The sequence below is a fragment of the Myotis myotis genome, unplaced genomic scaffold, assembly GCF_014108235.1.
Source record: "Myotis myotis isolate mMyoMyo1 unplaced genomic scaffold, mMyoMyo1.p scaffold_m19_p_56, whole genome shotgun sequence".
Classification (NCBI taxonomy): Eukaryota; Metazoa; Chordata; class Mammalia; order Chiroptera; family Vespertilionidae; genus Myotis; species Myotis myotis.
Window position 1 is genome coordinate 106,285 of NW_023416364.1, and position 23,652 is coordinate 129,936.

Below are 23,652 nucleotides of genomic sequence, written 5' to 3' on the forward strand. Positions count from 1 at the left end.
CTAGTCCTTGGGGTTATTTCCTTAGCCCACAGGCCTGCACCTAGAATGCAGCCCCGTCTTCATAAAAGGGCGTTTTCTCAAGTTGGGGGGGTCTGGCCCTCAGACGTGTGGGGACCGGGGCTGCCCCCTCAGAATGAGGCGGCCGAGCCCCCCGGCACTCGGTTACCTTCTTAGAATCAGGGTCTTCCCTTTAAGGACGTGAAAAGGGGGTGGTGGGGCCTGGGGGGGGCACTGCCTGAGAAAGGGTCACCCCCACTCTGAGGCCCGGCCTGCGTCACCTGGGGGCCCGCTCTTCCTCTCGCCCGCCCTCCCCATCCCGGTCCCCGGCGCCACCTCTGACTTCTTTTGCTTCCGCTTTTTCCCGCCTTTTCGCTCCTCCGCCGCGGATTGGCTGTGCCCAGGCCCCGCCCCCGCCCCTTTCCCTCCCACTCAGGAGCGGGCGCGAGCGGGGGCGTGGCCTCGGCGGACGTTGGGCTCCCGCCGTTGGCGGGCTGCGCGCGGGGGGGCCCGGGAGGGGGCCGACCCCGCCCCTTTGCTGCCGGGAGTCTCGCGCCCGCTGCGTCCCCTTCTCTCTGCAGCGCGGGGACAAGGAGACGTTCCCGCTGCGCATGCGCGCCGCCAACACCAGGCCCGTCCCGGAGGAAGGCGGGCTTATTGCTCGTGCGCAGTGGGGACGGCTTCAGAGGAAAGAAACGGGACCGCGCTCAGGGACCCCGGTTTTGCGCATGCGTCCTGCTGCTGGATGAAGCTGAATCTTGGGGGACCTGAAAGCCTTCCTGCACATGCGCAGGAGGCTCAATGACAGTCGAGCGTTGGCTAAGGTGAGGGGAGGGAGGGGGATTGCATGGCCAGGGCAGGACGGCCCTGCACCCTCAGGGTAGCCTTTCCGAGCTTCTCCTAAGCTCCAGTGATCCACCTCATCGCCTAGACCCCGCAGAAACCAGTTGTACCACGCCAGGGTGTCTAGGCCCTCAACACGCCCCAGGACCTCAGACCTCTGACCCTTCCCTGGGACCAGGGTCAACGGAGCAATGTGGGAGGGGACCCGCGAGAAGGGCGGACGGGCTCTGCTCCTGGAGGTTTGAGACAGGGAGGTGGAGAGCGCGCTTTTCCACCAGATGCCCTTTGACCCTCTACCCATTTCCCTCGTTTAGGCTCCGGGCACAGGGGCTGGCCATGTTGCATGTGACCCGGGGGGTCTGGGCATCCTGGGTCCGAGGATGGCCAGTCTTGCCCGCGCTCCTGGGGCCCGCCCGGGCCCTGTCCTCGCTGGCGGCCAAGATGGGGGAGTACCGCAGGATGTGGAACCCCACGGAGCCCCGCGACTGGGCGCAGCAGTACCAGGAGCGGTTCATCCCACTCTCCAAGGAGCAGCTGCTCCGCCTCCTGATGCAGGTATCGCCCGTCCGGGGTCCAAGCGCCCGGGGCCTACGACTCCCGGCAGGCCTTGCGGCGGCAGGGCCGTGCCTGCTATGGAGGGCTGCCCTGGCCCCTCCTGGGAATTGTAGTTCCAATTCCCCTTACAGTCCCTAGTGGGCGCCAAGTGAATTGGAACGTAGGGGAGGGGGAGAGGACCTCTGAGATGCAAACGTAGCAGCGATTCCGACTCTAGCTTGTTCTGGGGCTTGAACAAGCACTCTCTGGGGCATGGTTTTTCCCTTTGCAAAATGTGTATCATCATCCTCATCATTACTATTACTGCTATCTAATAATAATTATACCTATAAAAGCATAATCATAATTATTAAACACGGCGTGAGCTCTTACTACATGGCACTGTGCTAAGCATTTCCCATGTATGGAATCATCAGAACAACCCAATAGGAGAGATAATACCACCATCATCTCCATTTTATAAATGAGGGCACTGCAGCAGAAGAAGGGAGGTGACAAGCATACATAATTGGTTAAGTAAGTGTGCTCTGGGGTCAGACAGGCCTAGAGTGGATTTTCAGTCTCTCTTTATCTAGACCAGTGGTTCTCAACCTTCCTAATGCCGCGACCCTTTAATACAGCTCCTCATGTTGTGGTGACCCCCAACCATAAAATTATTTTCGTTGCTACTTCATAACTGTAAGTTTGCTACTGTTATGAATTGTCATGTATATATCTGATATGCAGGGTGTATTTTCATTGTTACAAATTGAACATAATTAAAGCATAATGATTAATCACAAAAGCAATATATAGCCCTAGCTGGTTTGGCTCACTGGATAGAGCGTCGGCCTGGGGACTGAAGGGTCCCAGGTTTGATTCTGGTCAAGGGCATGTACCTTGGTTGCAAGCACATCCCCAGTAGTGGGTGTGCAGGAGGCAGCTGATCAATGCTTCTCTCTCATTGATGTTTCTAACTCTCTATCCCTCTCCCTTCCTCGCTGTAAAAAATCAATAATATATATATATTTTTAAAAAACAATATATAATTATATATGTGTTTTCCGATGGTCTTAGGTGACCCCTGTGAAAGGGTCATTCGACCCCTAAAGGGGTCGCGACCCACAGGTTGGCGACCCACAGGTTGAGAACCGCTGATCTAGACATTGCGGTCCTCAGCGGGTGACTCCCTGAGCCTCATTTCCCCCTCTGAAAAAAGGGGGGTTATCATTCCATTGGCCCCCTTGCATCTCATGTGGGCAAGCAGCGCCCGGTGCACAGTAAGCACTGTGTGAATGTTGGTGAGTCAGCGTCCAAGGGAGAACTTGAACTCTCAGCTCTCTCATCCATCTCTTTTACTATGCCAGGCTACCTCCGTTTCTTGGTCAATAAAATTGACACAACTCCCCCAAACAAAATCAAAAAAGCCCGGAGCTCTGACTGTCTGTATGGGCTGCCAGGGAAAGAATTCCTTCCCACGAGGAAGGGGAGAGAGGCCTAATGGTCAGTCTTGCTTCCCGAGGTAACAGGAATTCCACTCCAGTCCTGCGGAGAAGGCGGCTTTGGAGGAGTTCTCTGCCCACGTGGACCTCTGCACCTTGTTCCACTACCATCAAATCCTGAACCGGCTGCAGGTGAGGGCGGGGCCCCTCCTGCCCTGTCATGCTTGTTTGCTCATCCCTTCATTCAGCAAAAGTTCTCGGAGCACCTACGTGGAATCTGGCCCTGTGTTAAGCCCCGGGGGTGCTGCAGGGAACGGTTCCAGTAAAGCCACGCCCTCAGGGAGCCGGCATTCCAGCTGGGGAGATGATAAGCAAATATGAAATATGATACCCGGAGTGGCAAGCGCTGTGAGGATCAATGAGGCAGAGGTTGAAGCAGGTTGGACCGGGAGGAGATGGGGGCCTGTTTTAGACACGGTGGTCCCGGAAGGCTTCTCTGGTTAGGAGGCGACAGGCAAGCTAAGACCTGAGTGAAGAGAAAGGAGCGTGCGAGACGGATGTCTGGGGAGGACATTCCAGGCAGAAGGCAAAGCAAGTGCAAAGGTCCTGGGGTGAGAGAGGGCCTGGGGCGTTGGAGAAACCGCAAAAGGTCAGCTGTAGCTGGAGGGGAGGGAGAGGGGGGAGAGAGGTGGAAAATGAGAGCAGAGGAGGAGTGGGGGCAAATTGCGCCTGGCCCGGTGGACCGTGGTGAGGACGACGCTTTTACTCTAAGCGAGCTGGGAGCCGCGGGAGGGCTCTGAGCAGAGGAGGAACTGATTTAGTTGTTAACAGGATCCTTCTGGCTGCTGCCGGGGAGGGAACAGACTGTCAGAGGCAGAGCGGCCTAGTAAAGAGTCTATTATGCTTGTCCCGGAGAGAGGTAATGGCAGCTCGGACAAGAGTAATAGCAGTGGAAGTGGTGAAAAGTGGGCAGACGCTGGTAATAGCTGGAGCACGCGGCGGTGTGGGCCGGGTGGCGAGGGAAAGAGAGGAGTCCAGGGTGCCTCCAGCGGTTCTGGCCTGCTCCCCGGAAGGATGGAGATGCGGATGACGGGGCAGGGGCGAGAGGCAGATCTGCAGGGAACATTGAGAGGTCAGCTTTGGACTTAGGCATTGGAGCCACCTGTCAGGCAGGTAGAGAGAGAGATGGACTTGAATGTGGGGTCTGGAGGTCAAGGGAGGGGGGTCTGGGCTGAGAAGGAAGCCTGGGAGGATCTAGATGGTACCAAAGGGTACCATGAGGGGAATTAGCCGAACCCCGGGGTGTGCCAGCCTTGAGATCAGGAAGGGGACCTGGAACTGGGGAGGAGGGTGGACAAGGAGCCTCAGAGAGAGAAGTGGAACCCAGGAGGGAGTGGTGTCAGAAGATAAATTCTTTTTTTTAAAATAGATTTTTATTGATTTCAGAGAGGAAGGGAGAGGGAGAGGGAGATAGAAACAGCAGTGATGAGAGAGAATCATTGATTGGCTGCCTCCTGCACACCCCCCACTGGGGACCAAGCCCACAACCCGGGCATGTGCCCTTGACGGGAATCGATCCCAGGACCTTTCCGTCCACAGGCCGATGCTCTACCCACTGAGCAACACCAGCCTGGGCGGAAGATACATTCTTAGCCGCCTCCTCCTTCTCCTCCCTGGGTCCTGCCTGGGCTGAGGGTCCCCAAGACCACCCTCAGGTTCATTGATTTTCTAGCGGACTCCCAGAGCTCAAGAAAGCTGTTGTGCTTGAAGTGGTAGCTTATGACACAGTGAAAGGCTGGAGAGCACCGTTAACAAAGGAAAAAGGCCAGGGGCAGGGCCCAGAAGAGACCAGGCCAGAGCTGCCACTGTCCTCTCCCAGCATTGTCCCTAGGACAGGACGTAATTCTCCCACCAACAATATGTGACAACACTCTGGGCTTTGTCCAGCGTTTGATTGGAGGTTGGTCACGCAGGCCTGGCTGGCCACCTGTGTCACTATCCTAGTTACTCAGCCTCCAGCCCCTCCAGCGGGCAGACTACCTCATGGCCCAAGACTCCCACCGTCCATCACATTGTTAGCATAGACATCCAGTGTGGCCCAAGGCCCTGGGTAAACCAAGGCACTTCTTATTTTTTTATTTTTTTAAAATATCTTTTTATTTATTTCAGAGAAGAAGGGGAGGGAGAGATAGAAACATCAATGATGAGAGAGAATCATGGATTGGCTGCCTCTTGCCTGCCCCCTCCTGGGGATCAAGCCCACAATCCAGGCATGTGCCCCTGACCAGAATTGAACCCAGGACCCTTCAGTCCACAGGCTGACGCTCTATCCACTGAGCCAAACCGGCCAGGGCCCAAGATACTTTTTAAAAATATATTTTTTTAATTGATTTCAGAGAGGAAGGGAGTGGGAGAGATAGAAACATCAATGATGAGAGAGAACCATTTGCTCACCTGCCTCTTCCATGCCTCCTATTGGGGATTGAGCCTGCAACCCGGGCATGTACCCCAACTGGGAGTCGAACTGTGACCTCCTGGTTCATAGGTAGATGCTCATGAGCCATGCTGGCTGGGCCCAAGACACTTTAAAATAAATAAATAAATAAATAAATAAATATATTATTTATTTCAGAGAGAATCATTGATTGGCTGCCTCCTGAACGCCCCCCACTGGGGATTGAACCAGCAACCCAGGCATATGCCCTTGACTGGAATTGAACCCGGGACCCTTCAGTCCACAGGCTGACGCTCTATCCACTGAGCCAAACCAGCCAGGGCCCAAGACACTTTTTAGAAAATATACATGTTTTTGTTGATTTTAGAGAGAGGAAGGAAAAGGTGATAGAAACATGGATCAGCTACTTTCTGCATGCCCCTATTGGGGATGGATCCCACAACCCAGGCATGTGCCCTGACCAGGAATTGAACTGGTGACCTCCTGGTGCACTGGACGATGTTCAACTAACTGAGCCACACTGGCCAGGTGTGCTTAACTAAGACACTTTCATCAGGCAGGACATACCAAGGTTCTCTCCCAGGAGCCCTTCAGGGGCCAGTCTTTTGTTTGAAATGTGCAGGATTTGTGCAACCCAGGCCTGCGGAGTTAACCCTTCACTGCACACCGCGCCCTCCTACAGGTCTCCTCTCTGCTTTGAACAGCAGCAGCGGACAGTGGCCCTCCCTGCTGAGCACTCACTCACTCTGTGCTGGGCTCATTGACTCCCTCCTGCGGCACCTCCTCCTGCCGTCAGCCCCATGTGCAGAGGCAGAAACCAAGGCCCTGAGCGGGCCCAGGATGTGCCCATGATTGCACAGTTCACCAGCGGCAGAGCCAGGATTGACGCCCAGTCCACCCGCCTCCAAGCTCTTCCCTGGGCACTTGTGGCCTCTGGAGTCAGGGTTTTTGTTTTTATGGTGGTTATTTCATTTTATTTTTTTTAATGACTTCTTTTTAAAAATATATTTTTATTGATTTCAGAGCGGAAGGAAGAGGGAGAGAGAGATAGAAACATCAGTGATGAGAGAGAATCATTGATCCGCTGCCTCCTGAACACCCCCTACTGGGGATCAAGGCCGAAACCCAGGCATGTGCCCCTGACTGGAATCGGACCTGGGACCCTTCACTCCGCAGACCGACGCTCTACCCACTGAGCCAAACCAGCTGGGGCTATTGTTGTTATTTTAATAAATATTATATGAACATTTATATAGAAACATAGAAAGAATAATCAGTGAAGATGCATATTCCCACTGAAGCAGGAGATTTTAAGATTTTTTTTTTTAAAAAAAATTTGATTTTTAGAGAGAGGGAGAGAAAGAGAAACATCGATGTGAAAACGAAACATCCATCAGCTGCCTCCTGCACGCCCCGTACCAGGGGTCGAGCCCACAACCTGGGCATGTGCCCTGACCAGGAACCCAACTGGCAACCTTTCGGGGCACAGGACAACGCCCAGCCAACTGAGCCACACCGGCCAGGGAGGGCAGGAGGTTTCTGACAGGTACTGAGAGGGGCGGGTGGAAGCAGCAGAGGGGCATGGGGGTTGGGGGACCAGTTGTTGGTGACCTAAGCCCCTTGAGGAAGCAGCCTGGGACAGGAAAAGAATAAACGTGGCAGGTCCACAGCGGTTCCAAAGCCGGCTTTGTTGTTCACTAGTCCTGCAGGTGACCTTGGCAGGTGACCGCTCTCTGTTCCTCTCCCTCCCTCATTCACGCATTGAATTGTCTCAGTATATATTTATTGAGCACCCACTGTGTCCCCCAAATGGTCCAAGGCCCCAGGACACAGCAGCGAGCCTGACAGAGGTGTGTATCTGCCTCATTTGGTCATGTTCTAGTGAGGGGGACAGGCCCGCGACAAAGGAAAGAAGGAGAATATGTGCAGATGCTGAGTGCTGAGGGCAGGGTTGCCGGGTCAAGTACAGGGAGCCCCATTTATTCATTTGTGCCTGCTGCTGTGAACTGGCGGCTTAAAACAACAGAAATGCATTCTGTCCGCATTCAGGAGTCCAGAAGGTGTGGGCGGAGTGAGTTTCTTCCGGTGGCTCTGAGGGGGATATCAGTGGCTGCTGGCATCCCTTGGCTTGTGGACACATCACTCCATCGCTATCTTCACATCGTCTTCTTCTCTGTGCCTCTCCATGTCCTTTTCTGTCTCCTATAAGGACACCCTCATTGGATTTAGGATCCGCCTCAATCCAGTCTGATCTCATCTCACTCCTTATCCTAATTATACCCGCAAAAACTCTATCCAAATGGAACATGCTCTAAGGTTCTGAGCGGGCATAAATTTTTAGGGGACACCATTCAACTCTCTACCCAGTTACAGTTGAATTTCAGAAAAGCTATGAACGATTTTTTAAGTATAATTATGTCCCATGCATATCGAATATTGCATGAGACACACTTACACTGAAAAATTATTTGCCATTGATCTGCAAATCAGATTTAACTTGGTGTCCTGTATTTTATTTTTGTCTAAATCTTGTAAGTAATGAAAGAGAAAAAGAAAGCAGAAGTGTTTTGCAATTTTAGGTGTGGTGATGAGGGAAGGCCTCCCTGAGGGGCTGGAGTTTGAGCAGAGACCTGAAGGAGGCAAGAGTGAGCCATGTGGAGAGCTGCAGAAACAGTAAGTGCAAAGGCCCTGAGGCAGGAGTGCAGGAGGAACAGCAATGACGTGGGCGGGGCTAAAGCTGAGTGAGTGAGGCAGGCAGGCCTGGAGATGAGGGCAGGGAGGGGAGTGGGGCCCGACCTGCAGGGCCTTGTGGGACACAGGTGAGGACACGGAGTGAGGTGGAAGCCACAGGAGGGCTCTAAACTGAAGAGGGACGTGAGTGGACTCAGATTACAGCAGGCGCCCTCTGCTGACCATGTGGGGTATCGACGGGATGGAGGATGGAGGATGGGAGCTGGGAGCCCAGTGCTGCGGCCACCTCACGGGTCCAGCGTGTATGGGTGGCTCCTACAAGGGTTGAGAAGTGGTTGGATTCTGGATCTGTTCTGAACGTGATGGCTCCGGATTTGCTGGTGCGTTGAATGTGTGAGAAAGAGGGGTGTCCAGGATGACCCCAGACTTTGGGCCTGAGCACCTAGAGCAGTGGTTCTCAATCTTCCTAATGCCGCGACCCTTTAATACAGCTCCTCATGTTGTGGTGGCCCCCAACCATAAAATTATTTTCGTTGCTACTTCATAACTGTAAGTTTGCTACTGTTATGAATCGTAATGTAAATATCTGATCTGCAGGATGTATTTCCATTGTTACAAATTGAACATAATTAAAGCATAGTGATTCATCACAAAAACAATATGTCATTATGTATGTGTTTTCCAATGGTCTTAGGTGACTCCTGTGAAAGGGTCATTCGACCGCCAAAGGGGTCGCGACCCACAGGTTGAGAACTGCTGACCTAGAAGGATGGATCTGTCCTCTTCTGAGCTGGGGAGGCTGGCGGGAGCAGCAGGTATGGGAGGAGTTTCGGGGCCCCAGTTTGGGACGCGGAGTCCACAGTGAGTTTGAGAGGACGCCGCTGGGTATCCACGCGGAAGCATCCGGAGGCGGGTGGCCATCTGTGGGGAAGTGCTGAGCAGGCTCTTGCTGGGTGAGTCTGGAGCTCAGGAAAGACGTCTGGGCTGGAGACCAACCTGGGGTCGTCAGGAGGTGGATGGGGTTCGAGGCCCCAAGGGATGCTGGGGGATAGAAAACCACAATCGCCACAAAGACACGGGGGTGTTTTACTTTTTTATTTAAATAAATATTTTTATTGATTTCAGAGAGGAAGGGAGAGGGAGAGGGAGATAGAAACATCCATGATGCGAGAGAATCATGGACTGGCTGCTTCCTGCATGCCCCCCAGTGGGGACCAAACCCACCCCTAGTGCATGTGCCCCGACCGGGAATTGAACCGTGACCTCCTGGTTCAGAAGTGGATGCTCAGCCACTGAACCACACTGACCGGGCCCCAGGGACATCTTTCATTCTTTCAGCAGATGTTTGGGGGACACCCGGTGCCAGGTGGCAGCCGCCGTGAACCAGACGCTCTTTCCCAGTGAACGGACACGTTCAGGCTGTGAGCTCGAAGGGCACCGTCCGGAGAGCGGGTGACAAAGCTGGCCTTGGCCTCGGTCCCGGGCCTGAGTGCGAATTAGGAAAAGGCCCCCTTTTCCCTGGCCGGAGGCAGTCTCACAGGATGGTCCCTCTCCACGTGTGGCGGTTTACATTTGAATCATTGACAGTAAATAAGGTTTTAGAATTCTGTTCTTCAGTCGCGTTCGTCACGTTTAAGTGCCCGGCAGCCAGCCTCCTGGGACCAGGGGCCACCGAATGGGGGTGCAGATCCAGGTGTTCCCGTCACTGCAGGGCGTTCTGTTGCGGGAAGTTCCATGCGAAAGGATGAATGTCAGGGCGACAGCATCTGCGAAGGTGCCTCTTAGGCCTGGCGCCTGTGTACAGTGCATGCCCCGCCCAGCCACAGGCAGGAGAGGGAAGCTTCTAGAGAGAGAGGAGGGAGCTGGGACACGGGAGGAGGAGGATTCAGTCGTGAAAGGGAAGGAGGCAGGGAGGGGGCCAGGGGGAGTCTCCCAACAGCGCGTGCCGAGTCCCTGGGCCTGGAGGAAGGAAAGCCAGGGTGGCCGGTGCAGAGGGAGCACAGGGGGGCTTGCAGGCCCCAGTGCAGAGCCTGTCCTGTGAGGGTGGCAGGAGCCCGGGAAGGGTTCTGGCAGGAGAGTGACGTAGTTGGATGTGTAATTCCTGATACATCACCTCCTGGCTCTGTGAACTTGGCACTTCCTTCATCTCTCGGTGCCTCAGTTTCCACATCTAAGTGAGGCTAACGGAAGCACCATCCTCACGTGGTGAGAGTGTGTAACGTTCTTCAAATAGTGCTGCCCAGCGTGCGCCGTTCTCAGGTGTTACTGTGATCGCTTGATAAGCTCGCCCCGGCTGCTGAGTAGGGAACAGAGGGACAGGGCAGCGGGGCAGAGGGCTGGGGAGGCCACTGGGAAGGCTGGACTCACCCAGGCAGGAGGAGGCTCTGGTGGTGCGGACGGGGAAGAGAGAGCTGGGCGAAGTGGTGATCCGCAGGGAGGTGGGATGGGGGGGGGGGGGTACTGTACGAGGGGAGAGAGCAGCCAGGGTCACCTGCGACACCCAGGCTTCTGGCTTGAAGCTGGTAGACGTGAAATTCCCAGAGAAGAATCTGGCTCGCAGGGGATGCTTGGAGAACATAGAGTTCTTTCTCCTCCACCTCTGAGGTTCCCTCGCTCTCAAACTGCAGCTTGGCACTGGGAACGGGATTCCTCAAGGTCACTCCTCGAGCCTCGATGTGGCCTCTGGGGCCTGCTCCGTCAGCCGGGGCTGAAGGACTCAGACACAGGCCTTGGCTCTGGCCTCGGGTCCGGTCCTCCGCCAGCGCGTCCCGGCCCCGGGAGTTAGTTCCGAAGAGGATTAGCTGGGCATGACTCTCCCGGCATCACCCGGCTCCCTGCTCAGTTGTTCCTGAGGCCCTGGGCCTTCCCCCCTCCAAACCATTGCCCAGGTCATTCCTCCCACTGGGTATGTGCCACGGTGCACCCAGGCGGAGAGGTCAAAGAGATCACCGAATCGAAGAGTCTGGCACTCAGGGAAGAAGCCAGGGGTGATTGAGGGGAACCGGTTTGAGACAGGAAGTCCAAAATGGTGGTTTTATTGAAAGTTTGGGAATGGAGGGGGGGATGGTAGGCGTATTGGATTCGAGGTGATTGTGACATCCAAAAGCCATTGTCAAGTAGGGAGTTTGTATCAGTTCATATAGAGGCTGAGCTGCTGTGACAAGCAGACCCCACAATCAGATGGCTCAAAGGAGGTGGGGGATCATTTCCCTCCCACTGAACAGCCTGTGGTAAACGGGCCAGGGTGCAGAGGTCACCTTGTTCCACACAAGTTTATGCTGGGACCCGGGTTCCTTCCATTTTGTTGCTCTGCCAGCCCTTAGGGCAGTGGTTCTCAGCCTTCCTAATGCCGCGACCCTTTAATACAGTTCCTCATGTTGTGGTGACCCCCAACCATAACATTATTTTCGTGGCTACTTCATAGCTGTCATGTTGCTACTGTTATGAATCGTCATGTAAATATCTGATCTGCAGGATGTATTTTCATTGTTACAAATTGAACATAATGAGAGCATAGTGATTCATCACAAAAACAATATGTAATTATCTATGTGTTTTCCGATGGTCTTAGGCGACCCCTGTGAAAGGGTCATTTGACCCCCAAGGGGTCGCGACCCACAGGTTGAGAACTGCTGCCTTAGGGCATTGTCTTCATCTCTGTGTGGTCAAAACGGGGTCATAGGTAGGACAGTGTTCTAAGCTAGCAGAACCAGAAAAGAGGGGACGGTCCGGGGCAGGGGGGCAAGAATTGAGGGGGAAGGTGCACCCATCAATTCTGCTCACATTCTATGGCCTTCGTCCCCCTGGCCACCCCTTGCCTCAGGGAGGCTGGGAAATGTAGTTTATTTGGGCAGTCTGTGTCCACCTTTGCTTTGATTCCTGTGGGAGAACAGGAGAATGCATGCTCACGCACTGGAATTGGGCATTAGGCCTGGAGCGTGGAGAGAGGTCCAGGCTGGAGATGTGAGTGGGCGGTTATCCGCAAGAGAAGGCGTTTGAAGGCATGGGGATGGCGAGGCCACTGAGGGCAGGCTTGGAGGGAGAGAGAGAGAGGGGGAAGAGTGGCCCAGAGTCAAGCCCTGGGGCACCCCGTCATTTAAAGGATGGGGCCAGGACCATCCTGAAGTTTACCCATGATCCCTCACACTGTGACCTCGCCTGTTTCTCTTCTCTCTGACTCTCTCCTCAGGCCTTATATGACCCCATCAACCCGGACAGGGAGACCCTGGACCAGCCTTCGCTCACGGACCCCCAGCGCCTGTCCAATGAGCAGGAGGTGCTGCTGGCGCTGGAGCCCCTGCTGGCCCAGGCCAACTTCTCCCCGCTCTCCGAGGACACCCTGGCCTATGCTCTCGTGGTCCACCACCCTCAGGACGAGGTCCAGGTACCTGTCTTCCAGGGAGGACCACACGCCCAGGGGGCCTTGGGGCAGGGGTGGGGCCTTTGGGGGAGGCAGACGCCGCGGGGAGTTGGAGTCCTGGGCCCAGGACACTTGCCCACGTGGCCCGTTTGGTGAATTAGAGAAAGACGCCTCTTTCTCAGGCCACTTCACTGCCGCCTGTTGGGAAAGTAGCATAAGATACGGATCTTCTTAGAACCCAAGACTTTATTACCAGCTGCCAGAACGTTGTAGTAATAAATAAGACAGAACGCTCATCCTCAAAGTCAACAACATTATCATGAAAATGCTAAAAGTTTCCCAAGTTCCACATTTTGGGGCTTTAAGATGTATTTTTTAAAAAGATTTTCTTGTCTCTGAAATTAGGATGTGACTTATACGTGGTGGTGTGATATAGTTTAATTGGCAATATATCTTCTCCTTTAATTGCTTTATAAAATAAGGGAGTAGCCCTCGATCGGTGGATAGAGCATCGGCCTACAGACTGAAGGGTCCCGGGTTTGAGTCCAGTCAAGGGCACATGCCCAGGTTGAGGGCTCAGTCCCCAGCAGGGGGCGTACAGGAGGCAGACAGCCAATGATTCTCTCTCATCATGGAGGTTTCTATCTCTCTCTCCCTCTCCCTTCCTCTCTGAAATCAATAAAAATATATTTTAAAAATAATAATAATGGAATGGCTTAAAGCCAGTGGCATCTTAGGTTCAAAGGAATGTGGCGGCGGTGACTGTCACGTGAATGGTGCCATCTGAGATGGCACGCCCTTGTGCAGTGTCTCACAGCAGTGACCATGCATGGCTGCCCTGCCCGGGCAATGGGGGATGACAGGCCTGGGGGAGGGGCTGAAATCACGGGGGTGGGGGTGGGGTGGGGGTCGGGAGAGACATCTCCTGTCAGCACCCTGCACTCAGGCTCCAGCCCATGCTCAGCTACTTGCTTCCCCTGGCCCCCTTGGCAGGTGACGATCAACTTGGACCAGTACATCTACATGCAGTTCTGGGCCCTGGGCCAGAGAGTCGGGAAGATGCCTCGTATGTCCAGCGTGGGCTCCAAGCGTTACTACTTCTTCAAGGCCACCCCTGCGGAGAGGTGAGGCAGCCCTTGTCCCCCAGCTGCAGCGGGAGGGAGCGAGGTTAGAGCTGAGAGGGGACTGATAGGTCAGCGGCTGGGTTTGGAGGTCTGGGCCCGGTGGGAAGTCGAGAAAGGGGGAGGGGTGGGTCATCCAAATGCAGCTTCTTTTTAAAAAAATATTTTTATTAATTTCGGGGGGGAGAGGGAGAGAGAGAAACATCACTGATGAGAGAGAATCATCGATCGGCTGCCTCCTGCACCCCCCACACTGGGACCAAGCCCGCAATCCGAGCCTGTGCCCTGGCCGGGAATTGAACTGTGACTTCCTGGTTCAGGGGTCCACGCTCAACCACTGAGCCACGCCGGCCGGGAAATGCTGCTGTTCTTCCCAGGGAAAGGAGGAACTAGACTTCGCAGGGGAAGAGAAAGGGCAGGGACACCTCTCCCGTTTTCCAGATGCGCGAGCTGGGCTCGGGCCGGGAAGGCCACGGGCGGGGTGCTGATAACGTCATCTTTCTAACCGGATATTCCAACACAGAGCAAGTCAGGGCAGCCAGACTCTCGCAGTCGGCCGCTGGGCCGGTCCGTGACCCAGACTTTCTGGAAATGCGTTTATCAAATATGGTCACGAATCCAGAACACCAAACCAAAGCCAAAGCCAAGGACAAAGAACCCCTTACATCCCCTGAACCAGTAATTCCACTTTCAGGACTCGTCCAAGCAGATCCTTAGACTTGCAGCGGGAGCTTCACTGTGTCTCTCCGCTGCGCACACGGGCCCTGACGGCCTCAATCTGTTGCCTCTCCAGAGCCTTGCAGCCCTGCCTGGCTCCGAGCAGCCACGGCCAGAGATGTGGGATCGGACATTGAAAATGCACTCAACGAAAGCCTTTTTCTCAGCTCCTCTTATCAAGTGCATACCATCGGCAGCACCCCGTGCCCGGGAGTAGGGACTGTATGACGTGCCCGATCCCCCGTTGCTGGGCACTGAGCTCAGAGCTGACTTCCCTCCCACCACCGTTCCGTGGCCTTTATTTATTTATTTTTAAATATTTTTTAAAACATATTTTTATTGATTTTAGAGAGGAAGGGCCGTAACCGGTTTGGCTCAGTGGATAGAGCGTCGGCCTGCGGACTCAAGGGTCCCGGGTTCGATTTTGGTCAGGGGCATGTACCTTGGTTGTGGGCACATCTCCAGGGGGAGGTGTGCAGGAGGCAGCTGATGGATGTTTCTCTCTCATCGATGTTTCTGGCTCTCTATCCCTCTCCCTTCCTCTCTGTAAAAAGTCAATTAATATATATTAAAAAAAAAAAGAGAGGGAGAGGGAGATAGAAACATCAATGATGAGAGAGAATCATCGATCGGCTGCCTCCTGCATGCCCTCTATTGGGGCTCAAGCCTGCAACCCAGAGAATCGAACCCGGGACCTTTCAATCCGCAGGCTGACACTCTATCCACTGAGCCAAATCAGCCAGGGCTCTTCAGTGGCCTTTAAAATGACTGTGATGGCAGAGCCGAGCGAGTGCCCTGGGCTGGAGGGGCCCCCTGGGCAGTGCTGACCGCCGCCTCCATCTCTGTCGCCAGGAGATACTTTAAGCGGGTGGTGCTAGCGGCCCGCACGAAGCGGGGGCACCTGGTGCTGAAGAGCTTCAAGGACACGCCCCTGGAGGGCCTGGAGCAGCTGCTGCCGGAGCTGAAGGTGCGCACGTCCGCCCTGCAGCGCACACTGCTCAACCTCTTCCTGGTGGTCTCGGGCGTGGCGGTCTTCGTCAACGTGGGCATGGTGGTGCTCACCGACCTGAAGATGGGCACCTCCCTGCTGCTGCTGTTCTTCGCTGCCTTCATGGGCCTGCGGGCCACCAAGGTAAGCCGGCCGCCGGCCGCGCCTCCTGGGTCCTCGGCATTCCGCCGGAAGGCCAGGACACCCTATGTTTTCGCTTATTTCATGTACTATTCCTGCCTCATGGGGTGCCCCTTCCCTTCCCTTCCCTTCCCTTCCCTTCCCTTCCCTTCCCTTCCCTTCCCTTCCCTTCCCTTCCCTTCCCTTCCCTTCCCTTCCCTCCCCTCCCTTTCCCTTCCCTCCCCTCCTCTCCTCCCCTCCTCTCCTCCCCTCTCCTCTCCTTCCCTCCCATGTCCTCCCCTCCTCTCTTCTCTTCCCCTCTTCCCTCCCCTCCTCTCCTCTCCTCCCTTCCTTCTCTACCTTATTTACTCGCTGCAACCTTGGGCAGGTTTCTTGATCTCTGTCCTCCAGTTTCCTCATCTGGAAAATGGGGATAATAGTGAGACCCACCTCACAGGCTTGGTATGAGGGTTAAATGAGCGAATCCACAAAGAGCACTGGGCACCACGCCTGGCCTGCGGTAGGTGCTACAGTTGTGTTCCCAGCGACTCACTGAGAGGCACTTAGCAAAGGGGCGAAGGTTGTGTGTTTTAGAACCAGACGGCCTGGGTTTGAATTGGGCTCTACCGACGTCTAGCTGTGTGACCTTGAATGAGACGCTTAACCTCTCTGTGCACCCGCTCCCGCATCTGCAGGGTGGGGATGTCAGCAGGACTAGCCCCTAGGGTTGCCGTGGGGTTAAATTAGTGAATGCGCACGGTGCTGAGAACAGAGCGTGACACCCAGCACAGAAGGTGCTGTCTGAGAGCTGGCTGTTGCCGCTGTTATCATCACTACTCCCTGGGAAACTGTGTCCTGAGTGTGGCTCTCCCATTCTGGCCAGGTGTCACTACCGCCAGGGCAGCTGTTTGAGAAATAGACAATTTTTCTTTTTCTTTTATTGATTTGAGAGAGAGAGCCACATCGACTTGTTCCACTGATCTATGCATTCATTGGTTGATTCTCTCTCTCTCTCTCTCTCTCTCTCTCTCTCTCTCTCTCTCTCTATATATATATATATATATATATATATATATATTATTGATTTTTTACAGAGAGGAAGGGGGAGGGATAGTTAGAAACATCGATGAGAGAGAAACATCGATCAGCTGCCTCCTGCACACTCTCTACTGGGGATGTGCCCGCAACCCAGGTACATGCCTTTGACTGGAATCGAACCCGGGACCCTTCAGTCCGCAGGCTGACGCTCTATCCACTGAGCCAAACCAGTCAGGGCCATTGGGTGATTCTTGTACGCACCCTGACCTGAGATGGAACCTGCAACCTTGGCGTATCTAGACGATGCTCTAACCAACTGTGAGCTGCCCAGCCAGGGCCAGGGGAACTGTGTCATTTTTATTTTTTGAATATGCTTTTTCTTTTTAAAATTGATTTTAGAGAGAGAGGGAGAAGGAGAGAGAGAGAGAAACATTGGGGACTGAGCTCACAACCCCGGGCATGTGCCCTGCCTGGGAATCAAACTGGCAGCCTCCTGGTGCCTGGGATGATGGTCAGCCAGCTGAGCCACGCCGGCGGGTGGGAGCTGTTATTAATGAGCCTTTCGGGCTCCGGCCCAAATGACTGGATTGGAATCTGTGGGCCTGGGGCCCAGGACACTATATTTAACGCGCTCCCTGCTCGCTTGGGCCACGTGTGAGCGAGTGCAGGGCGGCTGTTCAGTTGTGCAGGTCGCTCACCATCTGAGGGTCTGTGGCCAGAGGACAAGTGGGGGTTTGACACCCAACTTGAGCTCTGATGGCTGAGCCCTGTGTCCTGCCTCGATGCCCAGGGGGCCCCAGGGCTGCCTGGTACCGATTCTCCCCTGGGCCGGGCCGGCACCAGCCCTGGGAGTGTGCACTGGCAGGAGGCAGCTGTTGTACCCGCTCGCCTCTCTCTCGTCTCATCGGTTCATTGGTTTCCAAGCTGTTTGCAGCCATCCCAGCGGGCTGTTAGGAAGACTGGCAATAAATTCCGCAGATAACAGCCAGCTATGCGGCCGGCCGAGAGGGGGCAGGGCTGGGGGAGGGCGCAGGGAGCAATCCCCAGGCCCAGGGAACGCTTTGAAAGGGAGGGTTGGGCCTGGTGGAGAAGGGGCTGGGCGAGCATGGTTTGTGGGAAGGCACAGGGCTCGGCCCAGCGTGCAGAGGGGGGAAGGGAGACCCCGGAAGTGGCGGGGGCCTTGGATGCCCAGGTAGAGCCCTGGGTTTTATCGTCAGGCCGCGGGAGCCATGGGAGGGTTGTAAGCATGAGCGAGTGTCTGACCCTGGGTCTCTGAAGGGCCCAGTTTAAAACCCAGTTCACTAGTTAATTAATTAACTATTTTAAAAATATATATTTTTATTGATTTCAAAGAGGAAGGGAGAGGGAGAGAGAGAGAGATAGAAACATCAGTGATGAGAGAGAACCAATTGTCCGCATCCCACATGCCCTCTACCGGGGATCCAGCCCATAACCAGGGGCATGTGCCTGACCGGGAATCGAACCATGACCTCATGGCTCATAGGTCGGCAGTCAACCACTGAGCCACACGAGCCGGGCTCACCAGTTAGTTTAGTGTATCTGTTCAATGCCCCCCCCCCCCAACCCACCCCCCGTCCTCCGGCTGAGCCTCCAAGCCCTACATGCTGGCCCGCTGCACCTCAGCCCAGCTGCCCCCTCTCTCTACCCACTTGTTCCCTCCTGCAGGTCACTCCTAGATTGTGGTCCCCAAGCTCCTGTCCCCACCTGCTCCCTGGGCATGCCCAAACCCTTCCCATGTGCACCCCCCACCCCCACTGGGCTCAGCATCTGTGATTCCAAAGCCCCCTCCCTTTCTGGAGTCCCCATCCCGGGACAGGCGCTCAGATCACACACCTGAGAGGCCAGTTTTGCTGCAGGAGGCGCGCCCGCTTTCTCTGGCCCGAAAGCGCTCACCCACTTCCTAGTTCCCACAGCAGCTCTCCTGTCTCCTCGATCAGGTGCTCTGTGCTCAGCCCTGCATAGCCAGCTTGACCAGGGACCAGGCGGAGCAGTGCCCCTTCCTGCTGCTTCTCCTGGTTCTCCACCTGCAGATGGCCCTGTTGCCCCCCCACTCACTGGCTAGACCCCTGAAGTTGCCCTGGCCCTGCCTCCAACCCATCCGTCCCAGGCTCTCCTTCCTGCTCCCCGAGTCTCTGTGCCGGCTCCTCTCCTCTGTTCCAGCCCCAGCACAGACCCTCTTCCCAGCCTCCCTGGTCTCCTCCAGTCCGTGCTGATGGCCCCAGGCTGGCCCTGCTGCCATGCTCACAACCTAGCACCAGGGACCCTGGCTCCCCAGCACCATTCCACGCTTCAGCTCCGCCAGAATATGCTGGTAGCGCCGCCCCTCCCTTCTCTCCCTTTGCATATGCTGTTCCTCCTACTGACATGGCCTTTCCCCCTTCGCTAGGCTGACCAGCCCCGCCCACCCATTACCCTCAGCGCAGAGGCTCTAGAGAGCTTTCCTCCACGTCAAGGCAGGGTGGTGCTCCTGTGGGCCACGCCATACCCTGGTTCTCTGTGGGTCTCAGCGCAGCACAGAGCAGCCTGGGGGCAGCCTGGGGAGGCAGCCGAGCTGGTGCCCCAGAGACACAACAGGCGGGTTCTGCCCTGGAGGGGGCAGTGCCGGGCACCCCGACACCCTGCCACGTACCTGATGGAGGTAGAAGTGGGTCCTTCAGGAACCCAGGCACGAAGCTGCTCATCTGTGGGAAGCGATGTCCGTCCTGAACATTGACATTGAGGCAGGAATGTTTTCTAAGAATGGCCCAGAGGTGCTTGGCCTGATCTGGAGGCCTGAGAGCAGGCATGCTCGGGGTTAACTGGTTTGTTCCACACGGGGCTGTGCTCAGAGGGGAGGAGTGGAAGGCGAGTGGGAGCAATTCGCAGGGGCCAGGTCCAGGAGCTCCGGCCCTGGGGGCACTGGGGAGCCATGGGAGGCGCCGGGAGCAGGGGAGGAGCAGGGTCGCCTCGAGCTGTGCAGGGACAGACTGGAATGGGGAGTCTGAGGACAGGGAGGAGGTTGGAGGGGAAGGAACGGCAAAGAGAAGACAGGAGGACCGGGCTGGGGACTGACAGGCTGGTGGGGGTGGGTAAGGACGGAGCCAGGTCTGGCCTATGACTGGGTAGATGGTGGGGTTACCCCAGATATGGACCCCAGGGGAGGAGGGGGGGTTAGGCCAGGAGGGAGGGAGGGTTCGGTGAGGGGAGACCCCTTCCTCAGTGTGGGCGGCGGTGAGTGTGAAGGGCACATGCAGGTGCAGGTGGAGAGGTCTCCAGGGAGAGGCCAGGTTGCATCTGTGTGCGGAGAGGAGCGTGACCGGCTGGTTAACCTGTGAGAATTCCGCACCCTCGGCTCGGCAGGAGCAGACACAGAACCCGATGTGTTTTCATGTCAGCGGGTCCCCGATTCCTGCATCTCCCTTCAGCCGTCGGAATGGCGATTCGTTCCAATGCAGGGACATAAGCCGACTGCAGGGCTTGCAGGAAGAGAGCACAGTCCGCGCTCAGCCGTCATCACGTGCGTCGGTCAGCGCCGGCCAGGCCAGGTCAGGCCAGCGGTTTTGCAGGGCTGGGTCAGCTCCAGGCATTTTATCTTGGGCCTCGGCCTCAGGCGGGCAGCGCTCGGTGGGGGCAGAGACTTGCACCTAAAAGGCGGCCCCAGCCCAGTGTGGATGGAGATCCAGTCGTAGCTAATGTGTAAAGGCTTCTCTGGGCCCTGGCTCTGTGCCAAGGGTTTCATTAACTGAGTTTTGACTTCCTGAGCACTTCCTGTCATCTGCCTCATTTCACAGATAGCGCTGCCTGTCTTAGATCGTAGCCCAGTGGGGCCACAGCCGGTAGGGGGCAGAGTTCAGACTCATTTCAAGGCCTGCAGCCTGCCGGACCCTGCAGCCTGGAGCCTGTTTTGTGGATGAACGGAGGAGTTTGGTGGGAGGTTCCAGTGTGAGCCCCGGGCATGGGTGGGCTCTCCTTCCCCTCCGGGGGGGCATCAGGGCTGGGGAAGGAGTCCAGGCAAGGAGGGGTTGACCAATGGGGACGGGTGCAGCGAGCGGACAGCTGGGCCCAGGCCTGCCCTTCTCTTCTTCTCCCCTCAAAGCGGCTTGCGCTTCGAATATTGTTTTTTAAATCCTCACCCAAGGATATGTTTTCTTTTCTTTCTTTTTTGTTGCTGTTAATCCTTACCCAACGATATTGTCTCCATTTTTAAAAATATTTTTATTGATTTCAGAGAGGAAGGGAGAGGGAGAGAGAGAGAGAGAAAGAAACATCAATGAGAGAATCATTGATCGACTGCCTCCTGCACGCCCCCTACTGGGGATTGAGACCACAACTTGGGCATGTGCCCTTGACCAGAATCAAACCTGGGACCCTTCAGTCCCCAGGCCGATGCTCTATCCACTAAGCCAAACCTGCTAGGGCTGTTGTCCCCTTTTTTAGAGAGAGTGGAAGGGAGGGAGGAATGGAGGGAAGGAGAGAGAGAAAAAGAGAGAGAGAAACATAGATGTGAGAGAGAGACACATCAATTGGTTGCCTCCCAAACGTACCCCAACCAGGGCCCAGCATTGAACCTGCAAACCAGGTACATGCCCTTGACTGCAAATCAAATCTGAGACCCTTTAGTGTGTGGCTGATGCTGTAACCAGCGAGCCACACTGGCCAGAGCCAAGAGTATGTTTTCATTTATTATTAGAGAGAGAGGAAGGAAGGGAAAGAGAAACATTGATCAGTTGCCTTAGGTACACGTGCCCCGAACTGGGGATCGAACCTGAAATCTAGGTATGTGACCTGACCAGGAATTGAACCTGCAACCTTTTTGGTTTATGGGAGGATGCTCCAACCAATGAACCACCCAGCCAGGGCTATTCTTTGAGTACTCTTGTCTGTTAGCACTTCTCTTTACCAGTTACTATTTTAAACCTTTTTTAAAAAAAAATTATGGAAAAGTTTTTTAAAATGCAGAAATAAAATTATCTGACGAGCTCCCATGTAGCCAGCATCCAGCATCTACAATTAGCAATAGTCAGTCGCGTTTCACCTAAAGATCCCCGCTCTCTCACTACTGAATTATTTGGAAGCAAATCCTAGCATGTCGTCTGCAAATACTTTAGTATGTGTCTAAAAGATAAGGACTTAAATAATTGTAGCAAAAAGTTCCAAGGCTAAAGCCTGTGTCGACTGAAAATCCTTGAACCAATCCATTAATGCATGATTCCGCTGCTGCAAAATATTGTTGGCGACCTCAGAGTCACCGGCTTGAGAGCAAGTGGATTAAAAATACAAATAGCCGGCCCTCGCTGGTTTGGCTCAGTGGATAGAGCGTTGGCCTGTGGACTGGAGGGTCCTGGGTTCGATTCCAAAGGCACATGCTGGGGTTGCGGGATTGATCCCTGTAGGGGGGTCATGCAGGAGGCAGCCGATCAATGATACTGTCTCATTGATGTTTCTATATCTCCCTCCCCCTTCCTCTCTGAAATCAATAAACATGTATTAAAAAATACAAATAGTTGGGCCCTGGTCCTGGGGACCTGCACCAGCAGATCTGGGGAGGGCTCGGGAGGCCGCCCAAAGGGCCCTACCAGCGAGAGTGACGGAGGGGGGGTGTGCACGGGTCCGAGCGCGGCCCTGCCCCTCCCGGTGGCCGAGCTGCAGCTGTCCCGCCTGCAGATGTTCGGGCAGCAGCGCAGCGTGCACGCGCTGGAGCTGGCGCACATGCTGTACTACCGCAGCACGTCCAACAACTCGGAGCTGCTCAGCGCGCTGGCCCTGCGCGCGCAGGACGAGCACGTCAAGGAGGCGCTGCTGGCGCACACCTTCCTGGCCCGGCGGCCAGGGGGCGCGAGCGGCCCGCCTGAAGGTAGGACCCTACCGGGGGATGCCCCCTCCCACCCAGTCCCCTTCCCCCCTGAAACGGCCTCCACACGGTCACTACACGGTCGTCGCGACTCCCCTGGATCCCAAGGACCTGCCCCCGTGAGGCACCGTCCCCACGCTGCCCGCCCCCACCCCCTGCTCCAAACGGTCGCCTGACCCATTCCGAGGTGACACCGGCCCTCAGAGGGGACCCCTGAACCCAGTTAACAGTCTTGATGGACGTGTTTTTTCCTGACCTCAGCCTCTGGGTGGCATGTCCCCCCTCCCCGCCCCCCCACCCCTCCGCGTGCGCCTTCCTATACGAGCCTCCACTTTCCCTACAAGAGACCCCGTCCCTTCCCTTTCGAACAAGAGCCCCCACCCCTCCTGGCTCGTCCCCACATCTGGCTCCAGAGCCGAGCCTCCCAGGCCTGGCCCCGCTCCCCTCCTCGCCCCTCCCAAGCCCAGGCCCTTCCTCTTCCTGGCCTTGCCCGTCCCGCCTTCCAGGTCCCCCCGGCTCCTCACAACTCCCGCCTCTCCCCTACAGAGACCTCCCGCTGGCTCCAGTCGGAGGTAGAGAACTGGCTCCTGACCCAGACGGGCTGTGCCGTGACCTTCAACGGAGCCCGGGCTCTGGGCCACCTGCAAGCCCTGACGGAGAGCGTGGGGACGTACCCGCCTTCGGGGTTCCCCAAACTAGACCCGTTGGCGACGGGCACGTCCCCCGCAGGCCCCGCCCAGCAGTGACTACCGGGGAGAAGCCTCTCCGCGCCGCCACCTGGTTAGGAGCTAAGCCCCGCCTCCTCATGACAAACTGCTCATCACAGCTACGATGCATGGCGGCTCTAGTTCCCAATGTTACACTTTATCCCTAAAACAAAGCCCCCAATCAAGACAGCCTGCATCCCCCCTCCAGCTGTAAACAACCAAATGGGGGTTCGGCTGAGGAGGGAGCCAGCCGATCACAGCTGCTAACCCTACTGACCACCTGCGCGCCCCTCCGGCCGCGCCCCCCCCCCCCCCCCGAGGCCACATGTCATTGTCCTTTTAGCCCGCTCCGGGCACAGCGCCCGCCACGCTCACCACGGCGGAGCCCAGCCCGCGGCCAGCAGCGCCGCACTGCCGGTGACAGCGTCTGGGCGCTCAGTTTGGGGGCGGCCAGTTGTCGCTGCATGGAAACGATCAGAATTCCTAAAAGAAACCCGAGCTTTCCATCAGTCGCACGACTTCTAAGGCAGGCCGGCCGCCGGGCCCACGGCTCATCAGCTCGCCCAGGCTGAGGGGGGAGCCGGGGGCCAGCAGGAGCCGTGGGCCAGGCGGACCCGCCCTCACCAGGATGCGATTCCATGCAGGCCCCCCAACCTCAGGTGCCTTCCCCGCCCTGCGCTCCCCTTTCTACACAAACTACCTCGCCGGACCTTCCCTCCTGCAGGGGCCTGTGCGATATTTGTTGGTCTATCATTTCCCTCTCCCAGCGGAATAAATCATGTCTCAGA

The 23,652-nt window shown here is 56.0% G+C and overlaps 1 protein-coding gene across 1 annotated transcript; it reads left to right on the forward strand.

Annotated features, from left to right (window-relative positions):
• The first annotated feature begins 557 nt into the window (after positions 1-557).
• On the forward strand, positions 558-23,652 carry TMEM143 (transmembrane protein 143). The gene is made up of 8 exons (XM_036311556.1): positions 558-821; positions 1,155-1,395; positions 2,904-3,008; positions 12,152-12,346; positions 13,316-13,446; positions 15,013-15,292; positions 21,971-22,160; positions 22,704-23,652. Exons 1-8 carry the CDS (start codon positions 799-801, stop codon positions 22,901-22,903), a joined length of 1,365 nt encoding a protein of 454 aa, XP_036167449.1. The 5' UTR covers positions 558-798; the 3' UTR covers positions 22,904-23,652.

Bases quoted from the DNA above. Each gene is read 5' to 3' on its own strand.
- TMEM143 (XM_036311556.1), top strand. From the start codon at position 799: ATGACAGTCGAGCGTTGGCTAAG. The intron at 13,447-15,012 runs GTGAGGCAGCCC...CTCTGTCGCCAG, and splicing joins AAGGCCACCCCTGCGGAGAG to GAGATACTTTAAGCGGGTGG. The intron at 22,161-22,703 runs GTAGGACCCTAC...TCTCCCCTACAG, and splicing joins CGCGAGCGGCCCGCCTGAAG to AGACCTCCCGCTGGCTCCAG.